The sequence below is a fragment of the Protopterus annectens genome, chromosome 2.part1 (assembly GCF_019279795.1).
Source record: "Protopterus annectens isolate FY-2018-M chromosome 2.part1, PAN1.0, whole genome shotgun sequence".
Classification (NCBI taxonomy): Eukaryota; Metazoa; Chordata; order Ceratodontiformes; family Protopteridae; genus Protopterus; species Protopterus annectens.
This window is the reverse complement of record NC_056729.1, coordinates 1,100,119,488-1,100,138,638: the sequence shown is the minus strand read 5'-3', so window position 1 is coordinate 1,100,138,638 and position 19,151 is coordinate 1,100,119,488. Positions and strand designations below refer to the sequence as shown.

At 36.1% G+C, this 19,151-nt stretch overlaps 1 protein-coding gene across 2 annotated transcripts in view; it reads right to left on the bottom strand.

The window, feature by feature from the left end:
- The window catches only part of CLIC5 (chloride intracellular channel 5), a 1,097,485-nt gene that overhangs the window by 89,025 nt on the left and 989,309 nt on the right, over positions 1-19,151 (bottom strand). For both annotated transcript variants that reach the window (XM_044062648.1, XM_044062649.1), the window contains exon 5: positions 3,842-4,023. In XM_044062648.1, the coding sequence (XP_043918583.1) occupies positions 3,842-4,023 (182 nt within the window). The remainder of the gene's footprint in view (positions 1-3,841; positions 4,024-19,151) is intronic.

Sequence of the window (19,151 nt, the reverse complement as noted above, 5' to 3'; positions counted from 1 at the left end):
ATGTCTCTTTTCATGTAGTCCAGGGAGGTGCGCCTCATCCCTTATCCCTCATCAGACCCATTATAGAGTACAATGCCCTTTTGCCATGTACCTCACAAAGCACCTACAACAATTGGACAGGCCACAGAAATACCTCACTAAGACGATTACTGGCCTCAAACAGATGCCATACACAGACCGTCTCAAAAACTCCAGCTCTACTCCATCACATATCGCCTACTCACAGGTGATCTCTTCCTAACATACAAAGCTATGTCAAACCCAGATCTGATGGACATGCTACACTTAAAGAAATCCCAATCTCTTCGAACCACACACTCCAGGGACCTAAACCTTGTCATCACAATAAACAGAGCATGCTGGAGGGATAGATTCCTGTCCCAGAGACGTCCCATACTCTGGAACCAACTACCCATTCATGTCAAGCAAAGCTCCTCATTGGCCCTCTTTAAGAAAAACCTTGATGACTGGATGGGAAATAGAAAATTCACTCCAGGGTACACTTCTGCAGCACTGCTTGACAGGGGCACAGGAAAATAATTTTCTTGGGTGGAGAAAGCCAGGGAACCTTTTTGGCTAGGCTTATATAGGCCCCAGAGCCGATAGCCTAGTACCTACCTATGAACGCATGAACCTATGTTGGCCACTCTTATATGTGATCTTGAGACTGTCTCCCTTTCTATACCATTGGCTACTACCAAGCCATTTGCCAGACAAAAGTCTAAAATGACCTCTCATTCTTTATTCCTTTTGCCTCACACATGTGGACCCAAGCAGTCCTCATATCTTGTTCTGCCTGTCCCGATATGTGCATTTGAGTATTATCAACACATACTCATGTTGTCCTGCTTTCCGTAGTAGGTCCTGCAACTGCTGTACGAACACACTCTTTTCCTAACTATCACAACCTTGCTATGGGACATAGGCTGATATTATGAATACTGTCCTATCATTATACTGAAGTCTGATGCCCATGAGTCTGTCACTAATTCTGATGATATACCTCACTGCCTTTTGAAGCCTCTCTCTCATCACAATTCCCACAGCATTTCTAGCCAGTCCTCCTCTTTAGTAGCAGACTCTGGATCACAAACCAAGTAGATTTACTGCACTGCCCTCCCATCTTGTCTCTTGGCTACACATAATGTCCAGCATCCTCCATACCATCATGTTATCAACTTCCAAGCTCCATTCTGTCAGTGAACCTCCACTGAGTGTAGCAATTCTTAGTTCATGTTTGGCAGGTTGATTGGTTTTACATCCAGCTTTCGTTCAACAGAGCTATTCCAGGTAACCCAGGCTGGGCAACCAGACACCAGGTCTGCTGGGTTTTATGGCAGGCACACACTGGCCAATAGGGGCACATACACCTCTCCCACTGTTAGCATCAGCCCATGGCATAGGTCAGAGTAGGATGGGTCCTCAACCCACTTATCACCAGCAAATACCTATGCCCATTTGGCAGCATAAGCCAACAAGACCAAATCACCTAAAGCCATATTTTACACCATTGAATGGCTAGTCCTGCCATGGTGCACAGTCTGTGATGTATGTTCTCCTATATTGAGGATACTGGACACCACAGTAGATGCCCAAAGTGGTTGGTCTATACAACTCTTCCCCTGTAGAGTACCACATAGAAGACAAGGAATTGCTCAGGACTCTAGCATCTCAAGAAGAGGAGGAAACAAGTGGAGTTGAAGAAGAATGGCTGCACCTCGAAACATCATGTCTGAGGACTAAACATATGTGGCCAAGACAGGTGTGGAAATAAGGTACATAAGAAAAGCTTGTGGTGGAATGTAGAAGTCTAGGAAGTCATCAAAATAAAGACAGAGAGCAGGAAACAGAGGAGATAGAAAAGATGGATCAGGCTTGGAAGGAATTCTTGTTGGCTAACAAAGGAGCTAAGAAAGGAGGGGCATCAGAGTCACTCTTCCAGCTTCTAAAAGTGACTCAGCAAGTGGCTCCAAGAAACTATATTGGGTTACAGTGCAAAGACAAGAAAAATAAAGATGATAGTCAGACACCCTTCATAAGGGATGCTAGCAGAAACAACCTGCTCAACAGTCCACAGTATATCAAAGGCAAATGGAAGGAGTACTTTCAGCAGCTTCTGAATGAAGAAAGCCCCACAAAAGCTATACTGGCCCAGACTCAGCCTACGATGAAAGAAGAAAAGGAGTCCACTCTAGAAGAAGTAAAAACAGCACTAAGATAAATGAAGTCAGTGAAAGCAGCAGGCTCAGATGATGTCACAGCAGATGTGATAAAGCTGCTGGGTGAACTAGGGAATAAATGGCTCCTGAGAGTATTCATAACAGTGTGGAGAGAAAGGCATATCCCAGATGACTGGAGAATAAGCATACTCATGCCAGTGTACAAGAACAAGGGGGGCATCCACAACTGTGGGAAGTACAGAGGTATCAAACTCCTGTCACATTGCATGAAAATTCTGGACAGAGTTACTGACAAATGGATATGCAGAGTAGTAGAAAGTAAGATGGGAAATGAGCAATTCAGATTCAGATCAGGATCCAACACAACTGACCCAATGTTTGCAGTGAGACAGATAGTTGAAAAGACGCTAGAGCTGAGGAAAGAGTCTAACTGGGCATTCCTAGACTTGGAGAAAGCATATAAAAAGGTCACAAGAAGGCTGATTCTGGCTGTACTGTGCTGGTTTGAAGTCCCAGAAACACTGGCCGAATTAATGCAGGCTGTGTACAATAACCCAATAACTCAAATATAAACACCGGTGATGGATTACATTAGCAAACAGGTCAGAGGGGACAGATCGACAAACTTGCTGTATGCAGATCATGTTGCATTACAGGCAGACTCTGAGCAAGAATTTCAGCAAAGGATAGGAGAATGGAATGCAAAACTGAAGGCACGTGGGATGAAAACAAAGTACCGATAAGACAGTGGTAATGGCAGCAAATTGGGGAAATCAAAAGAAGCTGAGAATTGAGATAGAAGGGAAGATAGTGGAATAGCTTAATAGCTTCAAGTATCTGGGAGGAGTGGTTAAGGAGAAGGGAAGTCTGAATAAAGAGGTCAAAGCTAGAATCAGAGAGGCTGCAACCAACTGGTATAGAGTAGGGAGTATAGTGTATGATAGAAGGATGCCAAAGAAGCTGAAAAGTAAGGAGTACAAATCAGTGGTGTGACCAGCACTACTGTATGGTACAGAAACCTGGGCAGTAAAGGCAGAACAGATGAAAAAGCTAACTGCGATGGAAATTAAGTGCCTGAGAATGTTGGTAGGAAGCATACTGTGGAACAGACAAAGAAATGAGGACATGACAGCAGAAGCCAAAGTAGCTCCAATTGCAGAAAAATTAAAAGAGAACAGATTACGGTGGTTCGAGCACATGTGCAGAAAAGCGTAAGACAATCTGGTGAAGAAGAACTGGAACAGAGAGGAATAGGGTAAGAGGATAGGAGGGCATCCAGCAAAGAGGTGGATGGATTGTGTGAGAAAATATCTGTGACAGTCAGGCATGAGTGTCAAAGAAGGCAGGAGTGTGGCTTTGAATTAACAGAGATGGTGAAGAAAAATGGGAAAAAGGGGGCTGATGATGATGATGATAATGGCCACAATTTATCCTGAATGAGTCCTGGCAAGCAATTCAAATTAAAAAAATGAAATGAATACCACTTTGGGTTTACCCTGAAAAAGTCCACTGACCTAGTTAGACTTAGTTGGTCATCAAATTGTAAATACAAATAAAATAAAATGAAGGAACATCCTTCCAAGTTGAAGAAACATTTCATATGTGCAGTAAACCCTTAAGTAACATGCTTATACTAAAGAGAATAAACAGAAAACACGCACCTTGACGATGTGAAGCTTAGGCAGAAGGTTGCAGTCTGCAAGTGTCAGTTCATCTCCATCAAGAAACTTGCGCTTGGAAACCTTCAAATCATCAACGCTGTTGGCATCAATCTCTTCTGGAATGGGTGTGTTCAGGTAGTCATCCAATTTTTTTAAAGCTTTTGTTAAACTTTTTTTAAGAGCTACGCCAAAAAATATAAATTACACACATTTAAACATACTTCTTATCGAATGTCTGTCACTCACATTCAGCATTCAGATCAACAGAAGACAAGCAAAGCATTTTTTAAAAATCAAATGACATTTTCTGAAAGGGTACATTACAGTGAGATCATATCCTTTAATCTACAGAAAAAAATACAAATCAAAGCAGATAAAAATGCATAACACTTTTTATTGAAAAAGCAATACTTTAAGCAGGTTTCACTTACTTAGCCTGCCCTATGTATCTGTATAGGAGTGGGGGCTGCAATAGCCTGACACTGCACTCAAAAAATAATCAAACTATGCAGTTTTCAGTGACATGATTCTATTGTAATATGCATGGCTACTCTGCTGCAATGTCCATTGCTCAAATAACCATATCCTATTTTCTTTTTTTCACTGTCTATTTTTATTTCTTTTGTAAATCATTAAATCATACTTGTAATAGTGATAAAACACATTTTTTACATTTGTGAATTAAGTTTTATGAGATTTACAATAATATACAATATTTACAATTATATATTTAGCCATCATATGAATCAATATAACAAAATTATATAACAAATAACATTATAACTTCAATCTAAAAAACAAAAAAGTAACTATTTACAGTGGTGCCTATACATAGCCAGTAATACTTTTTATATTGTTGTAAACATTTTTTATTTTAGTGTGTATTCATATCGTTCTTCTCCAGTATTTCCCTTACAGTCTGCTAGTTGTAGTATGAAGTCATTCTGCTGGTTCTGGTCTTTAGAGTTAAAATTTCCATTCTTCCAACCATTAAAGCAAGTTTTTTTTAAATTCCTTGAATGATGGTGGTGTTTCAGATTTACAATTAGATGTGATGATCTTACGTGCTATGGCAAGTAGAGTCCAAGAATTGTAGATTTTTTTAGGAACACATTTGGGTATGGGGGAGTTAAATAAAATTAAAGTTTTGGTTAAATGAAAGTTCTCATTAAATACAATCTGTAAAAAATAATCACTGCTATTCCAAAACTCTCTAAGACTTGTACAACTATAAAATACATGTTGCCAGTCTGCCATTAATTCTATTTTACATCTCCAACATTTATCTTCATTTTTAAACATTAAGGCTAGCTTATGTGGAGTTAAACTCCTATGTAAATATCTCCAAGTAAATAAATGCCATTTAAGTGATAATGTAGTCTATTTTTAAGATTTAGGTGTCATTTATTTTTCTTATTGCATTGGTTGATGTCCACTTATTGATACAAAATAATTCCAGTATGTCTTTTTTGATATTTTGTTTTCTTAACAATTTCACATATATCTGACAAATAGCCATTGCCTTGGAAAGATTAGTTAATAATAATTTGTATGTGTTCTAATAATTTAGGTCTGTTCTTTCTAATAGCTGGTTGCATTAATTCTATTAAATTTACGATATATTGTCTCAAAGTTTGCAAAGATAACCACATATCTTTGTCTATATTAAATGTATGTATTATTTGGTTGACAGAAATAATCCTTTCCCGATCTAGGCATTGATGCCAGAATATAAATTCCCCTTGTTTTAACTTTTCCATTCTATGAACTTGTAATGTCTCTAGGTTATTGGATATATATGCTACAGGAAAAAGGGTAAATATCCAAGAATTGATGTTAGGTTCCTTATTAATAATTTTGTTTAAATTTAATATTGTGAGATTTATATAATTAGATGAAATTGTACTGATTTTTTTCTATTATATAATCCTTAAGCACCCAATATAATGGATTATATAGTATTAATAAATGCTCCTGCATCTGCTTTTGTGTTTCTAGACACATTTGTTCTTCTAATTGTTTCCATATAGGTGTGTAAGAAGGATTCAACCAAAGTGTTATGTTTTTAACTATGGAGGAAAGTATATAATTCTCTACAGCAGGTAAGTTTATTCCATCTTCCCAGTTCATTAAGTGGTTATTTAATGCTATTCAGGGTTTGGTTGGAAACCATAGGAAGTGTAAAATCATTTTATTATATCTCTGTATAATTTGCTTTGGGGGATATAACTTGAATTAAGTATAGTATTTTAGGAAATATTATTGATTTTATCAAGTATAGCCTGCCTTCCATTGTAAATGTGTACTTATTCCAATTGTCAATCATTGATTGTATTTTTTCTAATACTGAATTGTAATTAAGTGAAATTATCTCTTCTAAGTCTTCTGACAAATGAACTCCCAAATATTGAAGTCTACCATCTGTAACAACATATTTATTTATTTAAGTTGATTTATTTAAAATTTGTTAACTGGGTAGAGTCCGGCTGGGCAAGTAGCCCATTTTCAGCGGTGACCCGGGGAGATAAGCTCCATAACAATAGTACAAAAATATTACAAACATTTTTAAAAGATTTACATACAATATACAAAAAAGTTTGACAGTTGCCAACAATCACAATTTACAAAAAGGTGAATGTAAAACAGAAAACATTACATTTCTTAAGCCTTATTAAAGATAGTAATATGAAACTCATTAGATATATAACTAAAAACCGTTGTCGCAGTTTCATTTGGTAGAAGTAAGACAAGAAGATAGCAGAATAGAAAACATTTGATAGAAGGCATGAGAAACTAGCCAGGAGTATTACAGGAGCATAGCCACCATTGAGTAAAGTATTCCTTTAGGAGTTTTTTGAAGATATAATGATCTGTGTTTTTTAAGATATTCTGGGGTTATAAATTCCACTGTTTGGCTACTGTGGAGGAGAAGAGAGAGTCACCAAAGGGATTATGAGACTTTGTAGCCTTGAGTATAAGTTTATCGGATGACCTAAGGGTCCTGGGGTTGGTATTTAGTTGCACTAGGTTGGAGAGTGCAGGGCAGATTTTAGGTTTGTGGATAATACAGTGGGCAGTGGTGAGCTGATTGAGCAATAACAGGTTGGGAAATTCAAGCCAGTGTAATTTTTGAAGAGAAAGGCAATGATGGGTTCTGTTGGGTATATTAGCAGAATTGCTATTTTGTTATAGCAGGAAGTCTAGATGTAAATCAGACTTGTGAAAGTTAGTGAAACATTCATAATGGTAGAGAAGAGTAGATAGGAGGTTGGATCTGGCTTTGGCTAGTCTGACATTTTGAGTAAGGTAAGGTTTGGCCCTATATAGAGCACCAAGTTTGATGTGAACTTTTTTTATTGTGAGTGATATGTGTTTATTGAATGTTAGGTTGCTGTCTATCGTGACACCAAGTAGTTTTGTTTGGTTAACTGGTTCAATTATACTGCCATTAGTGGAGTAGATGGAGAGAGGAGGTGGTTTTGCTTTGTATTTCCTGTTATAGAAGATCATTAATTTTGTTTTCTTTGGGTTTAGGATGAGTTGAAGTTCATTTAGATAATTTTCAATATCAAGAAATGACTTTCACAGTTTATCTTGGAGTTCTTTGGGTGTGGGAGCAGAGCAAGTAAGAGTAGCATCGTCAGCATATTGAATAATAGAAGCAGATTTAGTGGCAGTGTTTAGACTATTTGTGAATATAATAAAAAGGAGAGGGCCAAGGATGGAACCCTGAGGAACCTCAACAGAGACTAGGAGGAGTGTGGAGCATTTATTATCCAATTTAGTTGCCTGTTGTCGATTAGTAACGTAGCTAAAGAACCGGTTGAGAGCTGTAGAGTTGAGGTTGAAGGACGCTAGAGTGTTGAGTAGTAGTTAGTGGGATGCCATATCAAAAGCTTTGGAAATCTCAAGGAATATAGTAGAGACTAGTTGTCCATTGTTTTTGAGGAGATTGATGTAGTTAGTGAAACTTATAAGGGCTGTGAAGGTACTGTGTTTTGGATGGAAGTCATGCTGTGAACGATAAGAGGTTATTTGTAATGAGGTTGTCTAGGAGCTTTCTCTAAGCTTTTGGTTAGGGGTGAGGGAATGGCAATGGGCCAATAGTTAGAGAGATCTTTAGATGGGCCTCCCTTGTGGAGGGGATCATATGGGATATTTTTCATAGTATGGGAACATATTGTTCTGCGATGGAACAATTGATTAGGACAGATACAGGATAGGCGATGGAGCTTACAGCAGTTTTTAAGAAGTCATTAGGGAGTTGGTCAGCTGCTAGACAGGTAGGTTTTAGTTTTTATAGGAGTTTTTGATTTAAGAGGTTTGTATGTGTTTAAAAGAGAAGTAGTTGGGTTTAGAGTCAGTAGAGGTAGGCAGTGTAACGGGCTGGTTAGATTTGTTGTTGTTTAAAAGTGAGGTGACAGTTGTGATGAAATGAGAGTTAAATTGGGATGCTATACATTCAGTGTTACTTGTTGTATATGGTGCAGGGGTAGAAGTTTTGCTTGGGGTGAGGAGGTAGTTAAGGTTTTCCCAAAAGTTTTGTGGGTTATTTATGTGTTTTTGCTGACAAGCAAGAAAATAAGATTTTTGTCAGATAATATTTGCTTCTTAGTTAGGTTTCTTAGTTGTTTATAAGATGTGTGGTTTTCTGAGGTTTTGGAGGTTTGATAAGCAGTCCGGGCTCTATCCCTTAGTTTAATGAGAGATTTAGCATCTTTGGTTATCCAAGGTAGGCTTTTGGTTTTGGTGTGAATTTTTCTTGTTGGAGCGAGGTGATTAAGGATGTTGAGGAACGTATCATTAAAATATTGTACAGCTTGATCTAGGTGGAGTGATTTTCAAGGTGACCAGTTGCAGTTTTGAAGTAGGGAATTTAAGATGGTAGGGGAAAATTTTATTTTGTTGCGCATGTATTTGAAAATGGCATTACAGGAGGAGTGAGTGCATTTCCTTAGAAGAAAGGTAGGGGAGTGATAACTGAGAGAATTGGAGAGGCACACAAACTCGTAGGGAAAGTTGGGCTTATTGGTTAGTATCCAGTGTAGAACAGATTTTTTCTCGTTGTGTTTATTGATTCTAGTGGGGAAGTTTATAGCTTGGGTGAAACTGAATAAATTGATAAAATTGGAGGGGTTGTCAGATGAGCAGGATAGCCAGTCCAAGTTGAAATCACCTAGCACTATAGTTTCTTGTTTGAAAGTAGAGGATGCCCTAGACACAAGACTTTCAATGGTAGGTAGATTATTTCCTGGTGGTAGGTAGGAGGCAATAATTATGATGGTTTTATGTGGATTTACTTCAAATCGGGTAGTTAGAACTTCTGCTTCTGATAGATCGGGGGGGGGGTACAGATTAAGTTTTCAATTTTGAGGAAATTTTTATACATGATGGCAATGCCTCCACCATGGTTGTTCACACTATCTTGTCTAATAAGATTATAATGACTACTAAGTATTTCTCATCTTTTAAGTGGGGTTTTAGCCATGTCTCTGTAATAATTACTATATCAGGACTGTAGGTAGTTAGAGCTGCATGGAATTCCCTAGTTTGTTTTTGTGATACTTCTGAGGTTACAATTAGTTATGAGTAAGTCTGATTTGGAATTTTTAGAGGAAGAAGGTGGAGGGCAGTATTAACAGGTGTGGTGGGTGTTATTGTGTGGGGTGGGAATAGCTGTGTGAGTCCTGGGTTAGGATGTATGTCAGCTTGGAGTTTGATTTCTCTTAGTGAGGGTAGAAGGAGAGAGAGTTTGAACTTGGATATTAGTCAATGAGAGAAATCTGGATAGGAAGGAGGGTTGGGGGTATGGACATATTTATAGTGGAAGACTAATATGTTAGAGTTAGAGTAGAGGTTAAAACAGATGTGAACATGGATATTTAATTTTATATGGTATGTAATAGTTGGAAGTATAGGAGAGGGGTAGTGTGTTATGTTTGATGTGATGCAGGTAGTGGAGTGGGAGGCTAGGTAGAGGGTAATGAGTAGGAGAGAGTTGCTAAAAAGAGTGGTCATAACTGACATGGTGAAATAGTAAGGAAATAGGAGAAAAATATGGGTGGGTTGCTGTCTGCAGTTTAGTAGAGAGAGTAAAATGTACTGATACAGTGATGTGGTGACAGTGCAATATGAGGGATGAAAATAATGGTCAGTGAGGTGGGAGGGGAGAATAGGAAAAAAAAACGTAATTGCGGGTGTGTTGGATGAGGTAGCTGCAAGTTATAGGATAATGATTTAGAAAGGTGTGGTTTAGGTTAATAAGTGTAAGGAGAGTGGGGATGGGTGGGAATGGGGGTAGAGTAGGGGAGCGAAGTGAGCCCGAGCAAAGCGAGGGTGAACAGAGTGGGCTGAGCCAAGCCCAGAGGCAAGCACTGTCCATAAACAATCAGTAAAAAGTCTAATAGAAAAAGGCTATGTACTGTTAATAGTAAGAAAAAAGAGGTTTTATTGTGTAGTGCTATTAAGTAAGAAATGTCTTAAAGCAGGCTGATTAGGCCAGCATTTAACAGACATAAGTTTGTTGAAAACTAGCAGATTCTATTAAGAATGGGGGGGGTTCTTTGCTGCCAAGCTGCTTCTCAGTGTACCAACTTGCTAGAAAGTAGATAAAGCCTTAAATAAGTATATTTTAAGACTTTAAAAAACTAAGACAGCATAATTTGCAGAGAAAAAACAATGCTGCAAGGTGAGAAATAACAGAGCTGAATGATGAGCGATTTTCATTGCAACCGTTTATTCAGTATGCAGGACTTTTAACAGTACACTGGCAGTATGGAGAGGAAAAAGACAAGGCTTGGCTGTTAGCCAAGGAGAGAAAAAAATAAAAAATGTTACCAGTTATGGTGTTTAGCACACAAAAGATAGATGGAGGTATTTTAGAGAGGATAGAAAGTGAACCTCAAACAATATAAACACAAACTGTTGAGATTACCACATTATCATTCACTCTAGCACAGTAGTTCAAATACAATGCTACACAAAATTTAGCTTTAAAATGATGCTAAAGTTGACAATAAATATACTTATAAAAAACATAGTTAATACAGATGTGCAAACAGGGTGAAAAAATGTGTTACATTCCTCTGAACATAGAACACATGGCCACAACTAGACAGCAGGCTATTACACCTGTTGCAGTGAGCATTATATACTAAAACATAATTGAAATCTAGGACAAGAAAAACATTTATGAAATCTGTAAGAGGAGGTAAAAACAGTTAGCAAACAATTGCATTAACCAATGGATAAAACATACAGCAAGACAGCTTGGTCCACTGTAAGACAGCTAACACTACTGGAGTGGAATCAGGCATAAGGTATATAGTGCAGCATTTACAATTAGAGAGTCTTAAAACACAGAGCAGGCAGCAAGCTAACAAGTCTAAGTAGCTGTAATCATAAAACTACTGTAGTTGAATCAGACATAATGTATACAGTACATTTACATTAGTGAATTTTAAAACACAGAGCAGACCTCTAGTCAACAAGTCTAAATAGCTGTAATCACAAAATTGGTTGAACCAGGCATAAGGAATACAGTGCAGCATTTACATTAGTGAGTTTTAAAACACAGAGCAGGCCTCTAGTCAACAAGTCTAAATATTTGTAATCACACAATTGTTTGAAGCAGGCATAAAGAATAAAGTGCAGCATTTACATTAGTGAGTTTTAAAACACAGAGCAGGCCTCTAGTCAACATGTCGAAATAGCTGTAATCACACAATTGTTTGAAGCAGGCATAAAGAATAAAGTGCAGCATTTACATAATGAGTTTTAAAATACAGAGCAGGCCTCTAGTCAACATGTCGAAGTAGCTGTAATCAAAAAAATATGTCAAACAAGTAAAAAAAAAAAAAACAGAGCAAGCTGAGAGAACATGGTGAATGAGTCAGCAGCAAGGAAGAAAACTGTTTGAAAATGGAACCTGGAGTCCTAGTAGGTAATATCACTTCCTGCAGAGGTCTGATTGGTGGGATGGGGGTTGAGAGGGTTTACAGCACCCTATGTAGGTGTGGCTAGAGCCAAGCCCAGAGGCAAGCACAGTCCATAAACAATCAGTAAAAAGTCTAATAAAAAAGGCCATGGACTGTTAATAGTAAGAAAAGAAAAGAGGTTTTATTATGTAGTACTATCAGGTAAGAACTATCTTAAAGCAGGCTGATTAGTCCAGCATTTAAAAGACATAGGTTTTTTGAAAACTAACAGAATCTTTTAAGAATGGTGGGGGGGGGGTCCTTGCTGCCAAGCTGCTTCCCAGTGTACCAACTAGCTAAAACGTAGATAAAGCCTTAAATAAGTATATTTTAAGACTTAGAAAAACTAAGCCAACATACTTTGCAGAGAAAAAAAAAGATGCTGCAAAGTGAGAGATATCAGAGCTGAATGATGAGCGATTTTTGTTGCAACTGTTTATTCAGTATGCAGGACTTTTAACAGTACACTGGCAGTATGGAGAAGAAAAAGGCTTGGCAGTTAGTTGGGACATAACACAATATAAAATCAATCCAAAATCGATTCCCTTTATACAACAGGAAACTCTTAAAACAATAAAAATTCATCCAATATTAACAACTCGGAAATTTTTAAAAAACTACTGACTTCAGTAAACTTAAAAGATACAATTACTCTCCTGCAACCAATTCACAAAAATCCAGATATAAAACTAGCAAACTATATGATAAATCTGGACAACTTTCCTTTAATAAAAAAATATACAGTTTGGGATTTTTATCAAATAAGAAATCTTTCATTGGAAGATATCACAAACTTAGTCAAAGTCAATAAAAAATATAACCTGATAATTAAACAAATCATATATCTAGTAAATATTCTAACCAAAGATATCAAAGTAGTCGAGCAAGAAGTCAAGTTAGCGCAACAAATTATAAAAATGCTATTAAGTAAGAAGAAAATTATATCAAACACTTATAAATTGATAGCAACTATTAAATACCAAAACACTATCATCTTTTCAAAATGTTGGGATAGGAAGGACAACACCATAACAGATAACCAAAAGGAAGTAGCTATCAAAAGCACTATAAAACTGACAACATATAAAAAGTTAATATATACACAACTCATGATTTTTAACAATGCATACTTCACGCCTGTACCTCTTAACAAATTTAACCCATCCAAGTCACCATATTGTCCCTTTTGCCCAAATAAAGAAGCAGACATCCTTCATATATTCTGGAGCTGTAAAACAGTATATAAGCTATGGTGTTCACTTAGAATTCTATTAGCGAAATCAGGATACTCAAAATTTACGCTCTCATGGCAAACAGCTATACTTCATTTATTTAAGGGTAATATTAACAAGTTATCTAAACATATCATAATAACACTTTGCACTCTGATGAAAGCTTATATAGCAAAAAACCGGACTGATAGATCAAAATTAACCTGGTTAGAATACAAAAACATAGCAAAAAAACACATATTAGCCAAAAAACTATATACAAAAAGTCAGAGAAATCAAATATATTATCAAGAGTACTGTAAAACATTAATTGAAATACTCTCTTAATAGTCTGGTATAGTCTGTATATTTTAAGGATAGTAAACATTACTGCTGGAATCAAACCTGCTACTAAAGGTACTGTAATACATTAATTGATATCTTGTCATGAATAGTATGTAAATACTATGTACATAAGAAATGTAAGCACACCACTCTGTTGAGATTAGCAACCAAAATAAGTAAGGTGACATATATGTATATGTTTTTTTTTTTTTTTTGTTAGCAGAATATAATGTTATCGTATTTGATGTTGATGATATGCATATATTATAGCTCACAGTAGTAAAGTTGGTATAATAAATATGCTATATGAAAAACTTTTAGACAAACATAATTTAATTATATCAGTGTGATAATGCGATGGTTTTCTACAAAATATGAATGTTATTAGCACAATGGGCAATAACTATCATTACATGTTTATGAATGTGCAATGTAACATCAACTGTACCACACGTAATTGTCTTGTTATTCTTTTTGTTTTGTTTTTATACCAGAAAAGTTTTCAATAAAAAGATATTTGATAAAAAAAAGGCTTGGCAGTTAGTTTGCAGAAAAAAAAGATGCTGCAAGGTGAGAGATAACAGAGCTGAATGATGAGCGATTTTCGTTGCAACCGTTTATTCAGTATGCAGGACTTTTAACAGTACACTGGCAGTATGGAGAAGAAAAAGACAAGACTTGGCTGTTAGATTGTAGAGAAAAAAAGGATGCTGCAAGGTGAGAGCTAACAGAGCTGAATGATGAGTGATTTTCATTGCAACCATTTATTCATTATGTGGGACTTTTAACAATACACTGGCAATATGGAGAGAAAAATACACGGCTTGTCTGTTAGAAAGCAAGCTGAGAGAACACAGTGAATGAGTCAGCAGTAAGGAAGAAAACTGTTTTATTTAGTGAATTTTTTATGTAAATGTCTATCTTTTTTGTTACTTATAAATAACATTTTTGTTTTATTTTCATTAAATTACAATCGAGAAATACTTTGGAAATTAGATATTGTGTTAAATAAGGCTTGCAATGAATTATTTCAGTCAGTCAATGTCAATAGTATGTCATCTGCAAACAACTGTAGCTTAATATTTAATGTTTTATTTATTTCTGTACCTTTAATTTTATAATTTGATCTAATATTGTTTGCAAATTTTTGGGCGACCACAGTGGTGCAGCGGTCAGCACTGTCACCTTACAGCAAGAGGTTCTCTGGTTCGATCCTCAGCTGGGGTGCCTTCTGTGCAGAGTCTGCATGTCCTCCCTGTGGTCGTTTGGGTTTCATCTGGGTGCTCTGGTTTCCTCCCACATCCCAAAGACATGCTGTAGGTGGATTGGACACTCTAGATCGGCCCTAGGCATGAGTGCGTGCATGTGTGTGTGCCTTCCGTCGAAGGTTGGGTGCCAGGCTGGCAACTCGACACTGTAAATCTCTACTGCTAATCATGAGCAGACAGATGATCAACTGTGGCGACCCCAAACTGGGAAAAGCTGAAAGAAGAAGAAGAGTGTTTGCAAAGGTTCCATCAAGAATGCAAATAACAGAAGTGATAAGGGACATCCCTGTTTGGTTCCTTTCATGACATTAATGGGTCCTGATCTATGAGATCCCAATTTGACATAAGCTCAAGTGTTTTCATAAAAAGATTTTATAAGAGTTTAAAAGGCCCCAGGAATGTATATTCTTCTAGAAATAAGAATAAGTAATTCCAATTGGCTGGGTCAAAAGCACTGTCTATATCTAGGGAGATTATAGTCATATCTTTGTTTCTGAGTTTATTATGATCAATTAGTGTTTTTATCCTTTTAATTTTATCATAGGTATTTCTTCCTTTTATAAATCCCATTTGATTTTTGTGTATTAATATAGGGAGAAAGTGTTTAATTCTTTTTGCAAAAATTGCCATAAATATTTTGTAATCTATATTTAATAATGATATAGGTCTATATGATTTACAAAGTTTTTCATCTTTGTCTGGTTTTATTATCGGAGATATTAATGAGTATTTCCATGATGGGTGAATAATTATTTCTTCCATGAATATGGTATATACTTTAAAAGCATAGACAGAGATTGTCTTGGCAATAATTTGTACATTTCTGGTAATATATTATCTGGTCCAGGAGCTTTATTTGTTTTAAGCTTACTGATTTGTGATTTCAGTTCTGTGACTGTGATTGGTCTATTTATGTTTTCTATTTGTTTTTGAGTTAGTCTATCATGAATATTTTTATTAAGAAATCTTTTAACTTTGTCACTTGAAGACATTAAGGGTTTTGTAGAATTAAGTGTGTTATAATGAAGTCTAAAGGCTTCTAATGTTTGTGTCTTTCGGCTATTCCCGGTTAGGGGTCGCCACAGCGGAACTCCTGTCCGCTAATGATTGGCAGTTGATTTTTACGTACCGGCTTGCCAGGCCTGATGCACAACCTTCAACGAAGGTACGCCCATTCATGCATGTCTCCACACAGAAGACGCTCTAGCTGAGAATCAAACCGGACAGTGTCATACTGTGAGGCGACAACGCTACCGCAGCACCACCACCGCGGCTAAAGGCTTCTAATATGCTGTGTAAATCAGTAGTTTTCTTTTTATTATGGGGATTATATATGTCTTTTATTTGCTTAGCTTTAATGATTTTTTTAGTTCTGTTTGCTAGTTGTCTTTGTTTCTCTGGATTCATAGAATATGAATTTAATTTGATTTTTTTCATAGTTTTGTGATGAAGTATCTCATTATACTTATTATTAAGTTGAGTCAATTCTGATACTAGATGAGAGTTTCCTTTTTGTATTTTCGGTGTGATTTTATCTATTTTATCTTGTAATTCTATCATGTCTTTACTTCATATTTTCCTTTTATTGATATACCATGACAGTACCTTACCATAAATATATGCTTTTAGGGAATCCCAGGTATATATTTCTGATATATCTTTAGTTGTATTTATTTCTAGAAATGTACTGATTTCATTTAAATATAATTTGTTAAATTCTTTCAGTTTTGTTATATATGATGGTATTCTTGTAATGGGAATTGATTGTATGGAATCTAGTTCCAAATCAAATGTTAATGCATTGTGGTCTGATAAGGAGCACATTATAACTTCAAATCTTTCTTCTTTAGTTGTTAAATCATTTGATATGTATAATCTGTCTATCCTTGAATTAGTTTTATGTCTATGTGAGTAAAAGGCAAAAAATAGTGAATTTTGATCTGCAAATGTGTTAATATCTTTAATAATTGCTGTGTCCTTAAACTTACTTAGTGCTCTTGAAGTAGAAGATTTTTTCTTTTTACATTTTGTGCGCGTCTTGTTCATCCATAATACAGTTAAAATCACCTGCCATAATTAGGCTACCTTTTGTTAGATGCATTACTTGCTCTAGATGCTGGTTTACTATGTTTATTCCAACTCGCAGGATCCAATATATACTTACTAATGTATAGATTTTCTTATTTATTTCTACTGATATCAAACATGATATTCCTGAATTATTTTGATATATATTTATTATGTTTGGAGCAATCATGTTATTTTTAATTAATATAGCTACTCTTCTTCTTTTCTGTTTGAACTGAGAACTTGTCAGTAGAGTATAATTATTGGAATTTAATTTGTCCTTGTCTTCTTCTAAAAGACGTGTTTCTTGTAGAAAAAACAAATGTGGGTTATGTAGGTGAGTTAGGGTTAGGGAACGGGTGAGGTGAGTGTGTGATAGTGACGGACTTTTGTGTTAAGGTAAGTGGATAGTTAGTTTTGGGTTTAGAGTTTGGGTTAAGGTAAGTGTATAGTTAGTGGTGTGTGTATAGTTTAGTGTAGGGTTAGTTGTAAGATTTTAGGTGTATGTGTGTGGATTGCTGTTTGTTTGGTGTGCTTGTGTTGTGTGTATGTGTTTTGGAACAGCAATTTTTTTCCCTAGGAAAAAAAAAATCGCTATTCTGACAGTTCGAGATTGTAAGCTTTCACTTACATAGGGTCGATTAATCACCATTCGCTTCTTTAAGTGGTCGGTGATCTAATATAGACCCAGTGTGTACTTGTATGTCATTTGAACTCTAACTCTGGTCCTTGGGGAAGATATTACTTCATAATATATTAAAACATTGTGTATTTTTACAAAAGGCACCAATTTTCCAACTAATATAAAACTTTCAAACTTAATTACTTTAAATATATTTCCAACAATCAAAATCATGAGGTAAAATACCTCTTGCCTGGGTAGTTCATCTACACAGGCAATCTCTCTATCTCTATTACAGATTTCCAGTAGTTCCCCACCTGTTATTTCTGTAAATCTATTGTTTTCATTCTAAGTATTTTAATATTCAGCATGTGTTAAGGTATAAAGAGCTTTATAAGAGTTAATAACTCTAAATAGACATGTTTTAATACTTATGTTGATTTACAATGAGAATCTTGTCTCTCTACAATTATTATATTCATAAAATAATATTCATATTGAGTATATGCTTTCAAAATAAACAAACATGAACTGATAGTTCTGTCATTGTTCAGTCCTTATCATAAGCTCATGAAGTCAGCTTTTTGTTGCATGTTTTTCTTTAGTGTATTATTTAATGTTTCATTATAATCTATTTTTTTCCATTTCCAAGTCTAAACATGTAATTTCAAATATTCAAACTGTTAATGTGTCTTAGTATTTGTCTTAGATATTTTCTTAATAAGTGATTTTCAGAGTTATATATTAATGATAGGGTTCACTTTTTTGCAATCATCACTCATGTATGAAGGTGGTTCCATAGTTATAATTAAAATTATAGACATTGACTTCTTTTACTTTCTCTGGTATCATTCATTGATAATTGCATATGTTCCACTTATTTATTTTTCACGTTGTTTACAATAACATTGCCAGTCTGATGTTTTGTGCTTTAGAATTTATCTTGTCTTATCTATTTCTACTTCATTTAATATACATGTATGTTCAAATAAATACAGCTATTCTATGCTGCATGTTCTTTCTATGTTGCAATTACATCATGGTGCCTAATATTTTTTTTTTCCTTATAGAAAGTACATAAGAGAATCATAAAATTATTTATAACATGACTTTGTTAGAAAACATTCTAAAGTACAGTTGAGTACACTTACCATAAATGTAGATGTTTGAGTGTATTCACTGTTGCAGTCATCACACTTGGGTTATCTTGCCAGGGGTAGCCCTCAGTTGGCCCGAATACCAGAGGCTTAGTATTTCTGCATCAGTTGCTGTCACTCCAGGACTGACGTCAGGTTGTCAGTGGTATAAAATCAGTTAGCCAAAATCATTACATCAGTTTTTCTTGCCCCAAATGTCAGGAGCCCCAAAATAGGGAGCTAGGTTATGGTGGAAGAACACCACCAGTAGAAAGTAAATACCAAAAATCCCTGTAAGGAATGAGAGAGAGATAGAGAGAGAGAAGGGGGATGGAGGGTGGGAAATCAGGACTGCAACAGTGAATACACTCAAACATCTACATTTATGGTAAGTGTACACAACTGTACTATGTTCTTCATGTTTCACTGTGCAGTCATCGCAATTGGGTTGATCCCAAAGCTGCAGAAAAGGGTGGAGGCAGTCAAGAAGACTGGGGGCTGGCTAGGGTGCCCTCTAAGACTGCGGTCGCAAAGCCTGCCCTGGATTTGGAGAAGATAGGCAGGTGGTAATCCTCAGTAAAGGTATGAACAGAACTCCATGTTACAGCCTCCAGGATGTCCATGGTAGGGACCCCTCTGAGAAAAGCTGCAGAGGTGGAGGTTTCCCCTGGTGGAATGTGTCCTG